The 20,835-nt window shown below is 35.3% G+C and overlaps 1 protein-coding gene across 1 annotated transcript; it reads right to left on the bottom strand.

Moving 5' to 3' along the window:
* Positions 1-3,418: 3,418 nt before the first annotated feature.
* Positions 3,419-18,483, bottom strand: LOC128988903 (thioredoxin domain-containing protein 5 homolog). The gene is made up of 8 exons (XM_054410671.1): positions 18,005-18,483; positions 16,102-16,245; positions 10,487-10,595; positions 7,927-8,055; positions 6,701-6,850; positions 5,934-6,133; positions 5,578-5,710; positions 3,419-5,160 (listed from the first exon to the last, which is right to left on the bottom strand). The coding sequence occupies exons 1-8, from the start codon at positions 18,175-18,177 to the stop codon at positions 5,032-5,034; spliced, it is 1,167 nt and encodes a 388-aa protein (XP_054266646.1). The 5' UTR covers positions 18,178-18,483; the 3' UTR covers positions 3,419-5,031.
* Between the last annotated feature and the right edge of the window lie 2,352 nt (positions 18,484-20,835).

Here is a 20,835-nt window from a genome sequence, read left to right as displayed (position 1 = left end):
TTGGACTTGCCAGCCAAGAGCAATTAATTCAATTGCCAGGCGCAGACAGCTCAGTTCAGTGGTAAATCAGCAGGAGCACGAGCAGGACCAGACCAGGAGGAGAAGGGAGGACGCAGCAGCGCAAGCACGACCGACGGATGGGAGGGAGCTGTTATATCAGCTCAGCTGTGCTTAAGAAGGCTGCTAGCTGTCAGCTGTCTGCACTGCATGCTGCAGACATTTTGTGAAAATCATATTTATTTTATTTTGAAATCAAATTTTGTGCATGTTTCTTACCATAAAGCTTACAGCAGTGACCGTTTATGTGGTTTATAACAATGTCGTAGTACTGTACCATAGATAAAACATACTAACTATGACTTTACTTACTAAAAACATAATAATTAACAACTCAAATTTAGTCTATTGCGATTAAAATGGTTAAAATTGTAATGAAATAATAATAACTTTATTAAAACATTGAGAATAAAACATACAGAATTTAAAACCAAAACAATATGAGCTGAACTTCTATATCTGTACATTTAAAGCGGAGCAATATTTTCATAGTTCAGTAACCAAGCTTTCGTAAATACACAAACACCTTTTAGCTGCTTCCAAACAAAACAGCTGTTTCAACCCTACTTGCGACGTTGCCACTTTGAAAGCCGCGGCAGGGAGTTAAAGGCGGCCGTGGATGCACAGGAGTTATGTCCCCCATAGATTTAGGGGGGCACAACCAGAACACCATCACCGGGGTCTGGGGGGGGGTGTAAAATAACCCCTTATAACTTTGTATAAATAACTTGTAAAACCACTTTAGAAAGTAGGTGAAATGTATTTATATTTGGATTTTTATTGTTGGTGGGGCTACAAAATTTAACAATTATGTAATTTTGGGGTGGGGGGGCTATCACCAGATGCCAATTTTCACTGGGCTGTTAATCAATTATGCAACTGACAAAAGGTCGACCTTAAAATGGGTTGTTGGATCATGTAGGATTTGGGCCGTTTCATAAAAAAGCAATACCCCCGCTGCAGCAAACCTGCAGACTAAACAAAGTTTACATTTTTGCCTGTTTAGTCATCGTAGTACAAATGGACACATTACAAATATATGGTATATAAAGTAGGTGAATTCGAAAGGATGGTGTTTTTGGCCCCTGGGGACCTCAAAACAAAAAAGTAAATCAGTATCGGATCGAGATCTGTACCATGAGACCTACGGTAGTAGCGTATTCGTATTCCCTTATATGGGAGATTCGCTAAAATTAAATCGGTCCCGGGTCCAGATCTTACCATGAGTAGGGACTACGGACACGGTAATAGCCTATTTCGGAAATTCGCTAAAACGTAAAAATATTGTAGAACCCCTCCTCCTCTCTCCAAAATCAAATGCAAAATAATAAAAAACATTTCTTCAAATGACTTCTCTTTTTGGATTCTTAAAAAAGGTTTTAGCAAGTTTCCCTATAGGGAAGTAGCTATTACGCTATTACCGCAGGTGGCATGGTAAGACCTAGGCCCAGGACCGATTTACTTTTTCATTTTGTTTTGCTGTCCCCAGAGGCCAAAAACTACAACACCATTCGTTCAAATTTGTATATATATGTACATATATACAGGGTTAGTAAAAAGTCTGGAGACCCCATGTTAATTTCTTAACGACCCATAAAAAACTAAACTCGGTACACCTTAATGGCATATTATGAAGTACTTTTTGGGCATAAGCACCACTTGGTGTACATCCCCAAAATAGGGGATTTTGGGGGAAATTCAAAAATTTCAAATGGTAAAACCCATCGAGCGACCCCTCATTTTGAAGGTCCTAGTAAAAGAAAACCAACAACGCAAACTAAAGAGGTCTCTATCTAAATCCAGTAAAAATGGCAGCCAATTGAAATTCTCAGAAGTTAAATTTAACTTGCAGCTTTCCAAGTCTGGAGACCCCCTGTAAATTTTGTAACGGCTCTACCTAGGAAAACTAAACTCTACACAGCTTTATGGCATGTTATGAAGTACTTGTTGAGCTTAATTGCTACTTGGTTACCAAAACCAAAATGGGGGATTTTGGGGGAAACTCAAACATTTTAAATGTTAAGCCCCATCGAGTGACCCCTCATTTTGAAGGTCGTAATAAAGGAAAATTAACAACGCAAATTATAGGTCTATATCTTAACACAGTAAAATTTGGCAGCCAATTGAATATAAATTTGCAAGTTGAAGTTAATTCTGATTTCAAAAGATTTCAATCAGCTGTCATTTTTTAGTGGATTGATATAGAGACCTCTAGTTTGCGTTGTTGGTTTTATTTTACCAAAGCTTTGAAATGAGGGGTCGCTCGCTGGGTCTTACCATTTGAGATTTTGTAGTTTCCCCCAAAATCCCCCATTTTGGGGATGTATACCAAGGTTGTGCCCAAAAAGTACTTCATAACATGCCATAAAGGTGTGCCGAGTTTAGTTTTTCTAGTATGGGCTGTTAACAAATTAACAGAGGGTCTCCAGACCTTTTACTAACCCTGTATATACATACGTCCGTGAACGTGTTAACTTGTGTATTTTTTTTCTTATTTTGATAAAATTTAGTTTAAAGGTGTAAGGCAAGATAAACTTGAATGAGTTTGTGAACCAGCATGAATGATCGGACCATGGGAACAGCATTTTACAGGGGGTTTTCTCATTTTTAAACCTCAAAACACTAAATTTCCCAATTTCTCTCTAGACCTTTAAAAGCTTAAGAAATATATAATTTAGTATATCAAAGTGTTTTTGTACGGTAATTGGTAACGGAGAAGACTCAAAAAACTGTAAATTTAAAATCCCCATGTTATTCCTATGGAGAATATTGTGAAATGTTGTAGTTTATGGATATATTTTGATCAAACTTGTCAAATTTATTTATTTTATACTAAGCTATTAATATTTTACCAAAAAAAACACACTTTATTAGTTTCCTTGTAGCAGCAAACCTAGTTACTGGTTAAAACTAATGTTTTTTAAATAGATTTAATTGAAAATCAAGTCAGTTGAATGGAAATTTGCTTTAGTCTGCAGGTTTGCTGCGGCGAGGGTATTTTTCTCTAGTCAAGCCTTTCTCCTTTTTGTTCCACTTTTTCCTCGTTATTTCAAGGAATATTTCATAAGATCTTATATTCTTGCTGTATGTTTTGCTTTTTGAGGTATGCCAACTACATCATAAAAGTTACATCCTTGACCTACCAGTTGACATTTTTGGGTCGCTAGCAGCAGGGGTCGCATCTGGCACGACACCATTTCATGGCGAATCAATTGTGCTAATCTCTTTGATTAACACATTCAAATATTGCCTGATCTACAAACAAAATGAAAAATCTTTAGTTGGGGTTATTTGATCCAGGATAATAATTATACTTTATGGTTTGAAATTAAACACCAATCTAGTATTATTACTGTATTTTAATTAACTACTTAACACACAAAACAAAATAACACAATCACAAAATTTCCAATTTGAAAGTTTTAGTTGGCAGTGGGTATAAGTTAATGATATATCTACCATGTTACTGCATTAAATATCGAAAGGAAGTCAAGTACTTTAATTTGATAAGTTCAAATTTTAAACAGGGTGTTATTATTATCATACTTCATACAACAAAATCTAACTATGCTACAAATGTAATGTAATAAGTACAAATGGCATTGCATTTCAATACAATATGGCACTTAAAATACTTGTAGCCTATGTTACAGTATTTTAATAATAGACCTTGAATAACCGGGTTGTATATCCGGGTATATCTACCAGTTCAGAAGTGAGCTGCTGCGATTGGTTTTTCTAGCCACTGATAGTTTAAAATTTCACGGAAGGTAAAATAATCATCTCATGACAGCTTGTTTACACATTTTGTGTACTTAAATAATTGGCAGCTTTTGCTTGAGAAAAAAATTCTAGAACAGCACCTCTTGGTTTAATCTTTGTCTATGGATAGAGCTGGACATCCCATCCCCAAGTTAAAACTGTCACCAGTTTTTTCATAGTTGTGTTGAGCCATCCCAGCAGAGTGCGCGAAGGTAAATTATTACTGGTTTCTTTCGAGCACGCCAAGTTTAAACAAAATCAAACTAATAACGACTTTAGTATCTAAAACCTAAAAGTCAATGGTTCATTGCACACTGAAACTTCACAATCACTTAGTACATTCTTCCTTAATGTATTAACACAACCAAATTAAAAATTATTGCTAACATATAGGTACTATCCTGTATATATCATCCTGAACCTTCTCTTTACAAAGCATTTGATAAATTTGTCACTAAAAACCTTTGCATGCACAATATGTGATATACATTATTTAAAGTGAGTGAAATAGCAATACATATTTCATAAAAAAGAAAACCTTGCATTTACTATAAATTTGCAATAACTGTACATATTAAATACACTCCCAAATGAAAACATTGATACTAGTACAGTACTTGCTTTTAATAACAGCATTAAAATAAATGGGGTGTGTCTTGATTTTGATAGACTAAACTATCTGCTTGAAAATACTTAAATAAAGAAATTTTGTCATTAAATTCAAGTAAAATAGAAATGTATCATTGTAATGTTAAATAACAAAAATCAATGTTCCTAGTTTTAAATATCGATCTCTTTTTCATATCCAGTTGAACAAAAATCGATGGGAAAAATAGTCTCAAAGACTAAATTTTATTTTCTCACTATCATGACAGAGGTAAATTATATACTCTCCCTCAGCAATCCATATAGGAAATAGTGAAATTTGACCAATATTTTCAGCTCCCCCCCCCCCAATGTCACATACTACTGGGTACATCTCATCAATGTATGCACAAAAGTGCTCTTAGGATTGAACAATAACGCAAGACGAATCACTAGGGGTCTTTACACAAGTGTGCAAGCTAAAACGTCCGCTAGGAATAATCAGTCTTCTAAGAAGATCACAAAAGTGTAAATCTACAGTAAACCAGTAAAAGTTCTGTAAAATTGAAATCACAACTGAGTGGCTGACGATATAAAGTTGTGACAATAAACAATCTTGTCGATTGTTTAAAGTTCGTCGTGAGATGATGAATGCCGTTTAACAAACTCTATCAAATCCTCCAAAACTCTTGAACCGTTGTATTCTGAGACTTTGACTCCATTTTTGTAAAGAAATAGTGTTGGATATCCCTCAACCTGGAAAAACAATACTGTTTTATGGACAATTCTAAAAACATTACAACACACAGAGCATTTAATGTTTTAAAAAATGTGTATGAAGAAGTGACAAGCGTTATAGAACAGGAAGTATTGATACTTTTTACTACTTTTATTTATTTATGATAAAAATGCATTTAAATAAAAATATTCACCCTAACTAGAAGGCCTATGACAATGTCACCATTGGTTATTTGTTATGTAATTGTCAATCATCCTAATTACGTAAGGAATGTCAGCTGTCACTGATATCTATTTTTGAATGTAATATTAAGATAGGTGCAATTCATGGAATAATAAATGCCAAATTCACAGAAAGGCTTATAAGTTTCTCAACCATCACAATAGAATAGCTCAAGTCTAGGAATTGATCATTTGTTGCCAATATAGGCCTACCTCTTGATCGTTGCAAAGGTCTTTGTTTTCCTCTAGAGTGCAGTCGACATGCGCTATCTTCACTTTACCTTCGCTAGACAAGGTCTTTGCCAATTCTTCCCAAGTAGGAGCCAGCCTTTTACAATGCCCGCACCTTACAGAAAACAACAAACATAGTATTGAAATTTTGTTTTTTAATAATTGCAAGACTTTCTTGATTTGATTGAACGATCAAAACATCACTAACAAACCTTTAAAGGATTATTCAAACAGACTAATGTTGTTTCCTTTAGCATAAAAGTACACGCAATTTTAAAATTGTTCCCAAATCAAGCAAAAAATAATTCAGTATAAAGAATTATTTAATTATATCTTACCATGGAGCAAAGAACTTGACGAATGTTACACCATTTTCAATGCTTGAGTAGAAATTGCCTTCAGTAAGAGCAACAACAGATTTTTCAGAATCAGCAGTGTCTTCGGTTTTCTCTGTTTTCCTCTGCTCATTGGGCTTCAACATCTGGGCAACATATTCTTGCAGACTTCCAAGAGACCGTTCTCCTTGGTAAGCATCGACCTGGAGCAGGTTAAATGAAAATTATAACGTGTTAGACAGTAGCGGGTCCAAGCAGGGCTACAGGGGCTCAATCCCCCTTCCCCATTGGACCCTGAATAGTGAATTTAAGCATACATTTTGTCTTAAAAATGTAACAAAGGTTATTGAACACAGTCTAGACGTTAAACTGGCTTTAGAAAATCATCAAACGGCTTTGAAAAAAAAATTTCCAGGGAGAGGACCCCTGGATCTCCCTTCTTTCTTGTGGAGGAGAAACAAAATGAATGTTGGAAAATTGAAGTTAAGGGGAAACGGTAAACAACTGACTATTAAAAACACAAACGGCAGTGGAAGCACTCTGCAGATAAAAAGGGGCAATAGTATCATGGCAGTTAGGATGATTTGATATGACTGATTACTAGATATAAAATTACAAAACTCTTTACAGCCCCAGGGATGGAGTTATTTTTTTTAACGGGTTGGTAGACAGCTTGAAAATAAACCTTAAGGTTTGAAACCTTGGTTACAGACTAAAACATGGATCATTGACAGTACAAAAGGAATTTAACCTATTTAATTTGAACTTACCTGTTCTCCATTCTGTATCCACAGAAGTGTTGGGTAGGACATGACGTTGAACATGGAGCAAACTTTCTGACTCTGTGTACAATCTATCTTGGCGACAGTAACACCGTCTTTCACACTGACAGCCAGTTCATGCCAAGTGGGAGCCAGGTTCTGAAAGTTATATATCCTAGTTAGATACTTTGTTAAATACAAATTTTATGGAAAACTCTGATCATTTAATCAATGTGTTTTTGTTTTAAGCTATTTCCTATATAGGGAATGAACTATTACTGAAAGTAGTTCAGTACAACCTAGACCGGGACGAATTTACTTTTCATTTTGACGTCCTCAGTGCCTTTTACGCCATATTTAAAAATTTGTATTTACAATAACATATACATATGGGTGTCAGCGATAACTGAAGTAACTTTGGATCGATTTTGATGAAATAGGGCTGGATTAAGTTGGCAAATTAGCAAGATCTGGTAATGGGATGGGCAACTGAAGTGAACTTAAGTTTGCATGGATATGAATTTGGTGTGAAATTTCTCAAAAAATTGTTTTTTTCTAAATTTTACATTTAGGCCCAACACATTCAGGCCTGATTTTCAGGTGATTGTACATACAGAGAAGTGTGACAGCTGGTAGTGAATCAGAACATGTTAAAAATGTCTAATTTTCGTTACAACCACCGGGTAGAGCTTACAAAACAAATATCTTTATATTTTGAACTTTATATTATTCTCTTTAGGATACTTAGAACTGATAAGTTAGGCTAGGAACCTACGCTTGTCTGTATGTTCTCCCACATACCACACAGTTCATAAACTTCTCATACCTTTATACATTTTCCAGCTACCCCTTATGTCATTGTCATAATACAAATGGATACCTGTGGCTGGGTTGAAGAGTATTACTTCAACCGTAGTAATAGAATCTTAATTGCCATTTCATTAAATAAAATGGTGTCATACATGAGACAATGGATTATTTTCATACCTTTTTCTGTTACAGCAGTGATGTTATTTTTTTCAGTTATAATTAGCTACGTTATTTGTGATCGTGTTTGTGAACAGAAAAAGCGGTTATATTGAAGACATACTTAAAGCCTTGAATAGATTTTGCAGTGAGAAAATTAATTAGGTAGATTGATAGCTTTTAACCTGTTTAAATTTTTTTTTACCTTTTTTGCTATCTACCCTTGAGGAGGTAAGATAATCAAAAGTATAATATTTAGGCTGCTGTACCTGGCAATGGCTGCACCATGGGGCAAAGAATTTGACAAAGTGGTTTCCTTGTGATACGTGGTCCAGGAATGTATCGTCCGTCAACTCTACAGGGCCGACTGTGACCCCTTCAGTGGTGGTGCTGGGCAGCTAGTAGACATTAAAATTTGTATTAGTTTTAGATATATTTTAATATCAAAATACCCAATTCAATTCCATAATATGTTTTAGCGAATTTACTTAGGCCTATAGGGCATAAGCTATTACCGGAGATCTCATAGTAAGACTTGGACCCAGGAACGATTTTTTTTTTTTTTGTTTTGAGGCCCCCGGAGGCCAAAAACACCATCCGTTCAAATTCATATACATTTCATATATATATATATATATATATATATATAAGTTATATCCGTTAGCACGATAACTCGAGCAAAAATGATACGATTTTTATGAAATTCTGTATGAACTTGTAAACCTACTCTACATTTATTTGAACAAATTCACAAACCAGCATGATCCGACCATGGAAACGGGGGGGTATTATGTGGTAAAAATGGGTTTTTTCCATTTTTAACCATAAAAACTAAAATTTTTGCAATTTCTTCCTAAACCACTTTTTAGAACTTAAATTTATTTATTTCATCCTATACTATTGACATTGACGTATTGTCAAGAAACCACTTTTTACCTTCCCTGTAGCAGCAAGTCTAAGCACTTGTTAAATCTAATGTTATTTAAATTGGGAATAAATATGTCATATTTATAGAAATATTTTAGTAAAAATGTGATCAGACAAGTTGAAATTTGCTTAGTGTGCAGGTTTGCTGAAGCGGGGGTATTTTTTAATTAGCAGTTTAAAAAATTAACACTGATGTAAAGAGACTTGCTTCTAAATAAATTGCATGTGGTACAAAATATACATTAAAAATAACGCAACAAAAGTTGTTGAGGATTACAAATTTGTCACGAATGTAATGGTTCAGATTAAACAAGTTTTAGAATTTTCGCTGGATGGAATTAAAAAAGACCTATATATAAACATTTTACGTATCGGCAACATCTAAATATCTCTACAGTAGAACCAGTTAACTTTTTCAAATAAAAAATTAATAAAAACCTACAATAACAAAATCTACACAAATATGTTTTGGAATGATCATTAAAATTACACAACTAAAATGTCCTGAACAATACAACCCCTGTAAACCCTAAATTATTTGAATACTACATACATAGGCATAGCCTACACATTATCCCTTTCAGTGCTAGGCCAATAATTCATATTTTGTAAGACTTTTTTGTTTGCCTTTTAATTCCATTACCTGTTGTTGAATTTTAACTGTCATGTTGTCACTATTTTATTAATTAGGCTAATTTTGAATAATAACACAATAAGAAAATATATAAGAAAGATAAATCCCGGTATTTGTAGTAAACATTAAATAAAACTTAGTTTTTGTTGTAATTTTTCTGGTTTTCCTATAAATTGTTATGTTCTGATAGCATTATTTGAAACCAAAATCTCATAAAATCAAAAGACATATGGTTTACAATGTAATATTGAATTTAACCTTGATTTAGTTGGACGAGGTTATCGTAATATAGCCATTTTAGGGAAACTAATGTTTTGCAGCAAAGTCTCAGGAACACATTTATGATCGCTGTTGTGTTTAAACTAAAAGATTTCATCTAAATAGTCCGTGACTAACTGGTGCTGCTACCTAATAACGCATTGAACAACCATCTGTAGCGCTATCTGTTCGCAATCGGTGGCGACAGCTTAAATACCGGTTTTTGACTCCTCAGTCTTCAAGCACAGATAGCCGAGAAGGCTAGGGCGTGTGTCACTTGGCCAGTGGCATTCGTCTGCTCGGGTTCGAATTCCGTCCTGTGTGGCAAATAATTGGTGACCTGTGTGTTTGTAGCGATATACTACAACCACTGGGGCATAGTGAGGTGTTCATAATCCTTGGTTTAGACATACACCTCGAAATCATCGGATTGGGCGAATCTTTTAGCTAAGTGGTTGTTAGTGTATCCTATGAACATGCAGGTCACCAATGGCCGTTTTGCTATTTTTTTTAAATAACCTTCCTATCTATATCCCTTAGAGATTTTTTAAAACAACGATATATCGTTTCATAGCACTGAAAGGGTTAATGGAAAGAAACTACACAATGTAGGTTACATAAAATAAATTAATATCAATGTCACCTATTTACTAGTACAGCACCAAAAACTGCTCATTATAATTAAACTAGTTGCTCTGCATGTGCTTCGCAACGGGCATTGGAAATAAGAAAATAATCCTTAAGCCTCGTCTAATCCAAACTGCAGAATATCCGCTGTTTTTTTTATGTAAATCGATTTGGTCGACGTACATGTCATAAACACAAATACATATGAGCTATTTTTTCTAGTTAAAACCTTTTAAACAATGTAGTTTTTCAAAGTAACAAAACAAAACATTTTTTAACATTTTTTTCTCACAAAAGTTCATGTTCCTTATTATAAGATGTATAGATGTATATGTTTTATAAGATAAAACGCTACAAATATCTAATCAACGTAGGCAACTTACATCAGCTTCGTCACCAAGTTCTTCATTTATAAACCTCTTCAGGGTCGGAACGTCTCTACTGCCTCTGAACTTCTTCCCCTCAACTGCTCCAGTTTTATACAATTTTAATCTGTGAAAAAATTCACATTTTGGGATATTTGGGAATATTGAAATCCTGGATAAAAGAGAACAACTTTAGGCTGGTTAAAATTTGATAATGGCCGTCTTTTTTTAGCTTTACCTAATGAATGCTTAAGGAGTGGAAAGACCCGTCTAACTTACTCACCGAAGGAATTTTTGGATGATAGGATATAACAAGTAGGCCTACTTTATGTTCTCATGATACTATTGTAGCTATTAAAGAGAATGGACAATAAAGAAATTTTTATTATGGAAACATAACTGGGCACGGCTTTTATCAGCCTGGCTATTTGAAAATCTCTGTACAAAGGTAAGTAAAAAGAAAAAAAGATGGCATCTCAATATTCATCATTGTCAATATACCGGTTACGTCTCTTCTAAAAATATGATCTTGAAGACCATAAAAATATTGATTTTAATATTTCAAAAATGGCCACCATTTCCCAAAATGACAGAACATTTTAAATTAAGAAAACTATGTATTTTAGAATGTAGATGCAATTTTAAGACTTATTTACCGGTACTCTTAAAATTTTCTCTCTAAACTTAATAATTTAGGAGCTACATTGCACAGAATGTACACTGCAAGGCATTTTTCCTTAGTTTTAACACGCTGTAACTCCTAATGAGTAACTTTAGAGAGAAAAATTCCAAGAATAAAAACGTTTAAAAATGGCATTTACTTTCTAAAAACTGCATAAAATATAAGGTCTTCCATAAGAAAATCAAAGTTGGCGGCCATATTGGAAAAATGGCGACAAAAATTATTTTTTCAACTTGACCAAAATTTTAAAGTAAAAAATCCAAGGCAGTTACAATAAACATTTTTTGATATTATAAATGTGAAAGTTTGTGTGTGTGTTTGTTTGTTTGTTTGTTTGTTTTAAGTTCAATCACACATTAACTACTGGACGGATTAAGCTGAAATTTGGCATGATGATAGCTCATATTCCCGATTAACATATAGGCATATTCTTATATCAAAAATTCTTTAGGGCTCCACCCCAGTAGCTCTGTAGCAAGGCCACACTAAAAAACCGGCCGTAATGCACGTTAAGCACGACGTCACAATAGAAGACGGCTATGACGTAGTGTTTGCCATTTGTGAACAGCTGCTTGTTTTAATCTTTTTTTGGTAAATAATACGTCATTGCCGTCTTCTATCGTGACGTCATGCTTGACGAGCATTACGGCCTGTTTTTTTAGTGTGGCCTTGTCTGTAGTTCCCCATGTTAACCTTATTAGTATTCATATTTAAAGGAATTAAAAAAATTTAGTCAGCTGTTTCAACTAAAAAAGTTTGTTCTATGATATGTATTAAACGTATTAAAAAGTTATAAGATTTACCAACAGGGTGCAGCACTATTACTTTTGCATTTATGAAAACAGCTAATTTGAACAAAGCAGGCTACTGTAAGGCCTCGTTCACACGTATCGACTTTCTGCCGTGCGCCGTGTACGGCACGACGTCGTGTTTATTCAATAGCATTGCTGTAAATGCAACTGTTCACACGTATCGACCACGGCACCGCGCCGTCCACGGCGGCCGTGGACATCACGACCTTCTTCAAGCGACGACGTGGCGTCGCGCCGTACTCGACCTCTTGAACACAATGGTCTCTTATGGATGCGTTCACACAGGTCGACGTGGGGCCGTCCCGACTCAGTCTAGCGCATGCGCAGACATGGTTTATTTCAGTGTCTTCCTGGATTCGAGACGTGTAGTACATCCATCAAAAAAGGCGGAATATTCCACTTTTGTAATAAAATTGTAAAATAATATAAAACATTAGTTTTTAAACAGTGAAGTCATGCCTTAAGATGGGCCACAAAGCTCGTTTGTAAAGATTAACCAGATTTATTTGGAAATGAAGTCAGCTTACATAATTTGTATGATACATAAAATACACCTTTTAGCGCAAAACCTGAGAGTAGGGCCTCGGGTACGATACGAGCGGCGAGCGGCAACCTGAGCGGCACGTAAGCGGCGGTGGTGGCTACGATACAAGCGGCACTTTTATAACGCTCATGATATTTCCCCAGTTTTAAGAGTCAGTTTAGTCGAAAATGGTAAACTATGCTTACCTGCAAGACGTATTGCAACTATTGTTGCTATCTGACAATTGTTTGTCTTTAAAGAAAAACTTAGTTTTTAGAAAAACCTTAACCCTAACTTTGTTCCATACTTTTATGGTGACTGAAGTGTCTTAAAACTTCCGTGCTGGTCATTCCATAAAAATTCCCTGGACCGCACCTCACGTATCGAGCCGTATCGCATGTTTGCTGCTGTTTCTTTGTCATTTTAGGCCTAACTGAAGCATGATTCACCTGAGCGGCGAGCGGCGTTTTCGCGAAAATTGTTTTTGACTTGGAACCATGACCGGCACTGAGCGGTGCCGCTCACCGCCGCTCGCCACATCGTGGTCACCCTCAACAAATTTACACGCAACTAAATGAGACCCGATGTCCGAGGTTTTTCTCAAACTGACTCATAAAACAGGGGAAATTTGGTGAGCGTTATAAATGTGCCGCTTGTATCGTAGCCACCACCACCGCTTCCGTGCCGCTAAGGTTGCCGCTCGCCACTCGTATCGTATCCGAGGCCTAAGTGTTCTGTTTCTTTGAATAAGCCTCCTTGCACTTGTACTAACAGTTCATCGAATGAGGAAACTGACATTCGAAAAAATAATTATAAAATTTACATTCGTTCTTTCTTAGAAACAGAAAAGAACAGAAAAGAAGAACGAGTGCTCCTATTGGTCTTTGCACGTTCATAGGGTCTACCCACTTTAGCTTATTACGCCTCCTTTTGCTTTGACGATGTAGCAAGTATAAAAATAGCATACTTGTTTGGTTATCCATTTTGACAGACTGAAGAAATGTGGCAAGAAGTCATTTTCGCACGGCCCAAGTCGTGTTGTTCACGGCGCGAGTCGTGTGGTCCACGGCGCGGTTCAGGAATGCACGGCGAAAAGTCGATACGTGTGAACGAGGCCTAATAGTCAATGAGAACTGCCAAAGTAGGATTGTTTACAGTTATGTTTATGTTTTTAATTGCATGAATAATTTGTGAAATTTCGCGAATTTTTAATAATTTATTTCTCTTTATTGTTTAGGTGAAGTGGTAGAACATTAAGAGGCTATCGTAGATGTGTAATACTATAACAAAGCGTAAATTTCAAGAAGCAAATTTGGTCAAATTGTGTCCTCCCCCATTGCAAACGCTGAGTTAGAGTATAACTGCAATAAGCATTTTATACTTTACTAGCTGGTCCGACAGACTTCGTCCTGTCCTAATGTGGTTTGATGTCAAATGCTCGTTCATTTTCAAGATGAGCTCGTTCACATGGCCTTTAGGTTAGAGCTCGTTCGCTGCGCTCACTTGCCTTCAGGTTAGCTCGTTCGCTACGCTCACTTACCGTTTGGTTGCAAATTAGCTGTTGTCATAAATTAAAAATAAATAACAATGCTGCACCCTGTTGGTAATCCTTGTAACTTTAATGCTATTGAACATCATAGAAGAGAACCAACTTGTTTATAATTGAAACAGCTGTTAAGATTCATTAATTCCTTTTAAATATGAAAAATCATAAGGTTAACATGGGAAACTCCAGAGCCACTGGGACGGAGCCCGAAAGCCCGGTCAGAATAAAAACTACTTAGTTTTCCTATTTAATGCCCAAAGAATCGGTGTACCGAATTTCAACCTTCAGGTAAACTAGCTGTACCCGCGGGCTTTGCCCCGTTTAACTTCATAAGTGAGCTCGTTCGCACGTCCTGGTTGAAGTTCCTCACCTTTACGTTGGAGCTCATTTGCTGCGTTCACTTGCCTTCAGGTTAGCTCGTTCGCTACGCTCAGGGAAGTGGAAGAATTAGTGATGAGTGAACAAACAGCTGGCACATTTATATCAATCACCGTGTATTTAATATGCTACAGATTTTTTCTTGTGGCGTAAAACTATTTGAGTAGGGTTGCCATATCCCCGGAGATTACCGGATTTTGACGTTCAAAATTTAGCTACGGGAGATTTTTACAAAAAGTGAGAAATCTCCTCTTTTTTACTCTCTATTACAATACATTGTATCACGGCACTTTTGAAATAAATTAAATGTTAGTGTTCACAAATATTGTTATGCAATGACTGAAAAATGTGATTCTTGTACTCTCTATTAAAGTTTTTTTTATTCTTTAGTTTCACTTTGGCCAGTAACGTCCTTAGTTTATCGTCAGTTTCATTGCTCAAAGGCCTACTCGCATCTGCCGGCCAGTCCAAGTCCGAAGGTATCCGTGTTCACTACCAGAGCCAAACTGAGTCTAGCAGACAGAGAGCGTTTTGTTTACTTTATTTGTTATTTTTAGTGAGGTGACAAGCAAGGTGGAAATTTTATGCTTCACGTACCATATTTGAATATTGACATTGTAGCACGAATATTGAACAGAAACGGTATGGATTAATAAACATAAACAAATGATATCACTGACCCGAATGTCAATAGGCCTACTAATAGCCGTAACAACTGGTTTGGACGTTTTTTGACAGTTCCGTTTAAAGTTTAAATATTAATAAAACCGTGTTTACTTTCGGGCCAGTGACATAATTTGTTTATGTGTATGACCCATACCGTTTCCGTTTTATAATTTTTATTTATGCTATGTAGGTATACAATTTTGCTAGCCCGTAAATTTTTACTTACTGAAGTGGGGGCCGCCAGCGTGCCAGCTAAAATCTTCTCTTTTTAAAAATTACCATATGGCAACCCTAAATTTGAGAGAGCAGATGGGTGTAGAAACTTAGTAGAGGTGTCTAAAGAAAGGTCTTAGTCTGTAGATGAGCCATCAAAAGAGAAACAAGATAAATTCCCTTGGGGCTCTGCCCCAGAGGCCTTTTAAGTTTCCTCCCCAGATTTGTTTACGTTATGACCATATGGATATTTTACACTACCTACTTTTTAATGAAACCGCTGTTAATGTATTTTCAACCCCTGTTATATGCAGTTATAGGCTTTGCAAAGGAAATATAAGCCTAGGTCTCGTGAGACGAGCGACACACATATGCTACTTTAGATCATAATGCAAACAATACAACATTTTTAGGGGGATACCGTACATTGATAAAACCATGTAATGTTTAGGCCTACTCATAATAAAACCCCATCTCTTTCATGTAGGCCTAGTCTTTGACCCCTTACTTCAGAATGGTCAATGCCGCAGCTGCAAGAGAGGACCCTGGAGGGAAGTGCATAAACAATATTCCTTCAAGACTGCGAGAGTAAACAAAGTATTTAAAAATATTTTTTATGCCAGTTTATAAATACAGTAAAATGTTGGATAGTAAAAAATAATGATAAATGCCTCAACTTATCCTCACCAACTCAACTTATCCTACATATAAAAATAAGCAATTTATAGATAGCTAGTAGATGAGAGTAGCCACAGAAGTCAAAGCAATGTGTTGTCCAGAAAATTAAAAACAAAGGATGTGGGCTTAACTTACGTTGGATATCCAGTGATGTCTTGATTTGAACACAGTTCTGTATGAATCGTACAATCGACTTTGGCAACAGCTATATTGGAACTCTCACTTAAATCTTTGGCCAAATCCTCCCACACTGGAGAAAATGTCTTGCAATGTGAACACCTGGAAATATTCGATAAATATAGGCATAGACAAAAGTCTATGATATAAGTAACCTAAATTACATATTGATTAGCAGAGTCGGTGCAGTTACGGAAAATAATAACATCTTTCTAGACAACTCAATAACACTGTAAAAATCATTGTATGCAATTTATTACTAATAATTTGTATTTGTATTATTAATAATATTGTATTTGTATTGAATTGTTACTAATATTTTGTATCTAACCATTTATTGCTAATACAGTACATGGTGAATACCGTATGTCTGTCTCTGACTGTACTGTATGACCGAATCAATTCTAGTTGCTTTGCAACAATAAAAGATTATTATTATTAGCAGTAGCAAATAACTTAAGCTAGCTACTAAAGAAAAGGTATTTCATTGGCTATTGATTTTGACCAGCCATCATCAATATAAACCTAAATCTAATAGGTAATAAATAACAGGACGGTAGTAAACATGAATGTTTCTGGCCCTTGGAATATTTTCTTAGGACAATATAAGGTTTTACGTACCTCAGTCAAAAAGTCCAACGATTAAAATTGCTCAGTAGAGTACTGTACATGTTTTGTTGTGTAACATTTTCAAAGCTTGCAACTTCTCAAAATCAAAACAAGCACGACACAAGAATGAAAACGGTAACTTATCCATACACACATATTTAGATAGTGCTATCATAATAATAGGTACTGATTTATTCCGCAAGGTGTTAGTACAAATTTCTGCTAAATCAGTATTATCATGATAGCACTATCTAAATGTTTGTGTATATGTACCGTTTTTATGTCCGTGTCGTGTTTGTTTTGAGTTTTTGACGAGTTGCAATCTTTTAAATTGTTGGCCTCGCAACGAAACATGTAAGATACTGAGGAATCTTAATGCTTGGACTATATGACGGAGGTATGTAAAACCTACTACTTTAATAACAGTAGGTCCTATGGAAGTATAAATATATTGAACAGTGTTAGACGATGTTATATATTTCCATCCGAAAACTCTCTTTGTTCTTAAATTTGTGAATGCACATGGCTATATGGATGGAAAAACATGTGGGCTAACTACTGTAATAAAGTGACATATATTGTACCTACTAGTTACTGTGTTGAAAAGGTGTGTGATATTTAGCCAGAATAAGTGCAAAAACTAGTACCAGAGTAACAATAAGTTAACTTATGGCAAAAATGTAAACGTAAGGCCTATAGGTTTTGTAGGGGGGAAAGAGTCTGGGTGTTCAATAAATTAGATGCTGGCTAGACTCCTGGAGTGATAAAATCAAGGACTGGTAGGCTGTTCTACTAAGTGATGGTTGGTGGCATTTAATAGAGAAAGCATGCAGAGCAACAAAGATAAAGAAGTGGGGATTAATCTGAAAGGGAAAATAATGTACAATCAGATTGTATGCTTTAGGCCTACAATATTCTACAATACCTATATAATGTAAATAGGCTAAGACACAATCCATCCAACACCAACCTTGTTGGTCAAAGATGGAGAAACCAAGTAGGCCTAGGCCTATCTCTTGTTGGAAAAAATAAAACATAGTCTGAATCCATTGTAATTATCGATTGTTACATTCGATATAAAAGTTTGGCTTTTGGTTATCGATCAGATTCAAAATGGTTTAACTTATGTTCGAAAATACGATGAAGTCGGATATCATGTTTCGCCCAGTCAATTAGTCAATACAGTCAATTAGCCTATATTTTTAATAGGCTACATAAATTCAAGCAAAACACAGCAGGAAATTCTACTTACCAAGGAGCAAAAAACATGACGAAGTTATTTCTCTTATTGACTTCACTCATAAAATCTTCTTTGGAATAAGTTTTAACAAAGTCATCTTTTTGAGCAACACATGTCAGGCTTAGGAAAATCGAAGTAACAGAAACTGTGCCGATCAATCTATATAAATTAACTAATTTATTCATTTTAAAATGTATAAATCTTTTCTAGGCTAGCGTCATATACTGTTTTGCAACAATTAGGTTAGGTTGTATGAAATAATAAATTAATGTAGCCTAGGCCTATGTAACACAGTGATAGTGGAGGTTTATTTTGTAAAAATAAAAAATTAAATAACAACGCTAATAACTGTAACCTTGACAGTGACAGTTATATTTCAAAACGATGTGATGATTGCGAATCACTAATCAGACAAAAAACAATCACTACCAAGGTAAATTTGCATGTAACGACAAAACACAAAACAAAACCACAAGAAGAGGGCAAAATGACAGAAGCAGAAGCTTTGAAGCTTAATCTACTAAGATAAAAGTTAGTGAGCAGAAGAAAAAAGGTCAAGCTGCCGGCTTTAATATTTTATTAGAGCTGCCACCATATTCAGAACTTAAGCAAATCTGTTTATAGATTTTTTCCTCGAGAATGCAAAATTATAAAATAATATTGCTTATGGAGGGAAATTATATTCTTTGAACAGCCTTGAACAAAATGCCTTTAAATCAATAATTCAAGTTTGGCTACCAAAATACTTCGAATACCTATTTCATAAGCGATAATAACGATAACTATTATTAAAATACTTGTTTTCAAATCAAGGGAAATAAAATAATGTATAAACTGAAATTAAAATAATGGAGATGTTTCTAATATTAACACAAATGAACAAGTTTATAAACAAATTCTGTTTATTTATCAAACAAATAAAAATACATTTTTTGGGATTTGATAATACCATTGACTTAGATCATGGCCACCTTTAACTCCAGGCCGCGGCCTTCGAAGTGGCAACGTCAGTAGTGGCAAGGTAGTTTGTCCTTAGGAGAAGATGAATTTCAGAGTGCCCACCATCAGGACTAGGGAGCAGCGTTTATTTGAGCTGGAGCATGCAGGTAGAAGTTACCTCCAGAACAGCCCTATCCCAAGGCTTATGCGTTCCGGCAACTACGTCTCGGCTTCAGTGGACCTCTTTCATGACAGCCTAGCAGCCGTCAGGCGTTCTGCGGCCGCATCCTGGTCCCCTGCCAATGAAACTTAGTGTCTCCCGTTGTTATTATATTCGTAATTTGCTATCTTTTTCGTTTTATGTAAATTTAATCATGTTTGAGTTATGTTATCGTTTGTTTAACACTGTTTTGTTGGATCAAATATTTACTATTGTTATTGCTTTTTCATATTCTATTTCGACTTCATTGTTATATTATAGCTTTCCTAGCCAAAGATTTACCTTGCTTTTGCTGATCGATTGTTCAACTGTATGCCATTGCCAGTCCAAATTCTTACCTTTGTTATTGCTTTTTCACAATTACTTTGTACTTCATTGTTAATTATTGCTTTCCTAGTCATGATTATATTTCCTGTTACCAATGTTGCTCTGATCCTGCCATAGATTTAAGTTAGTTGTTAAGTTTTCTGTTAAAATGCATGTTGTTACCACATAGGCTTCTTGTATCTACAGTGTAAATTGGTGATATATGCCGTTGGAATAAATAAATAAATAAACGTCGCAAGTGGGTTGTAACAGCTGTTTTGTTTAGAAGCTTTGCTAATGGTATTAAGTTTGTGTATTTACGAAAGATTGGTTAATGGACTATGACAATATTGACTCCGCTTAAAATGTACAGATATAGATTTTTAATTCATATTGGTTCGGTTTTCAATTCTGTATGTTTTATTCTCAATATTTTAATAAATTTATGTTCATAAATTTAAATTTAAATCAATAAAGTGCGAATTAATGAGCTGATATCACCTGTGTGCCATGTTATCTTAAGGGACGTCTGTCACTAAACAACACCACTTGCGACGTTGCCAATTCTACCAAGCCGTGGTCTGTGGTTAAAGGTGGCCGGGCCTGTAGTTAAAGGTGGCCGTGCTTAGATAATACAGACTAACCAACACAAGTAGACTTCTCATCCCAGTGTAAATTTTGAAGCACGTTTTTCGTGTCTAGTTCATGTACGTGACACTGGGTGCTAGTTTCGACGAAACTTTGTTTCTATTATTTAAGAGTTAATTTCTTGATTTGTGCTTTACTGTTTGGTTATATAACTAGGGGACAATTTATTGTTTATGATTAGATCATATTATTTGGTTAAACGAGGTTTTAAATGGCTGTATTAACGGGAAACAAATTGTAAACAAAACACGACCTCTACATAAACCGTACAGAACTAACAATAAAATTGTCTAAGGGAGTATGTTTTATCTATGATAATACTATCGTGACACTTTTTAACCGACTTCCCCACTACCAACAAAAGGAGGAGGTTCTCAATTTGTCTGTGGCGATGTTTTTTTTTTCTATGTATGTTCACCAATTTCTCTGTGATTCTTTTACCGATCAGTGTGGTTCCACCACCAAAATAACCAGGAGAGTTTCTATTTGGTACCTTATATATTATGTTTAAGTATAATATTAGTTTCGGTGAAAAATTCTGAAAACCTTAAATATTCAACATTTATTTTGTTTACATTTGTGCAGATTGTTTACATTTGTGCAGAGAAGGCAATAAATAATAATAACATTCCTACAGCTGTTAGTTGAAACCATTTAAATGAAGCTACAGACAATTCTTCATGAAACAGTTGCTTCTGATCAATAAACTATTTCTTGCCATGGAGCCTAA

Source organism: Macrosteles quadrilineatus, unplaced genomic scaffold (assembly GCF_028750875.1).
Source record: "Macrosteles quadrilineatus isolate MER2022 unplaced genomic scaffold, UCM_ALF_1.0 Scaffold_3__2_contigs__length_128488019, whole genome shotgun sequence".
Lineage (NCBI taxonomy): Eukaryota > Metazoa > Arthropoda > Insecta > Hemiptera > Cicadellidae > Macrosteles > Macrosteles quadrilineatus.
Note: the sequence above shows the minus strand (reverse complement) of the source record. Positions and strands in the feature narration are given on the sequence as shown.

Excerpts from the sequence above, each read along its gene's own strand:
- LOC128988903 (XM_054410671.1), bottom strand. The coding sequence starts at position 18,177 with ATGAATAAATTAGTTAATTTATATAGATTGATCGGCACAGTTTCTGTT. Across the intron at positions 6,851-7,926 it reads CATGGTGCAGCCATTGCCAG|AACCTGGCTCCCACTTGGCA; the intron begins GTACAGCAGCCT and ends TATAACTTTCAG. Across the intron at positions 6,134-6,700 it reads GGATACAGAATGGAGAACAG|GTCGATGCTTACCAAGGAGA; the intron begins GTAAGTTCAAAT and ends AACCTGCTCCAG.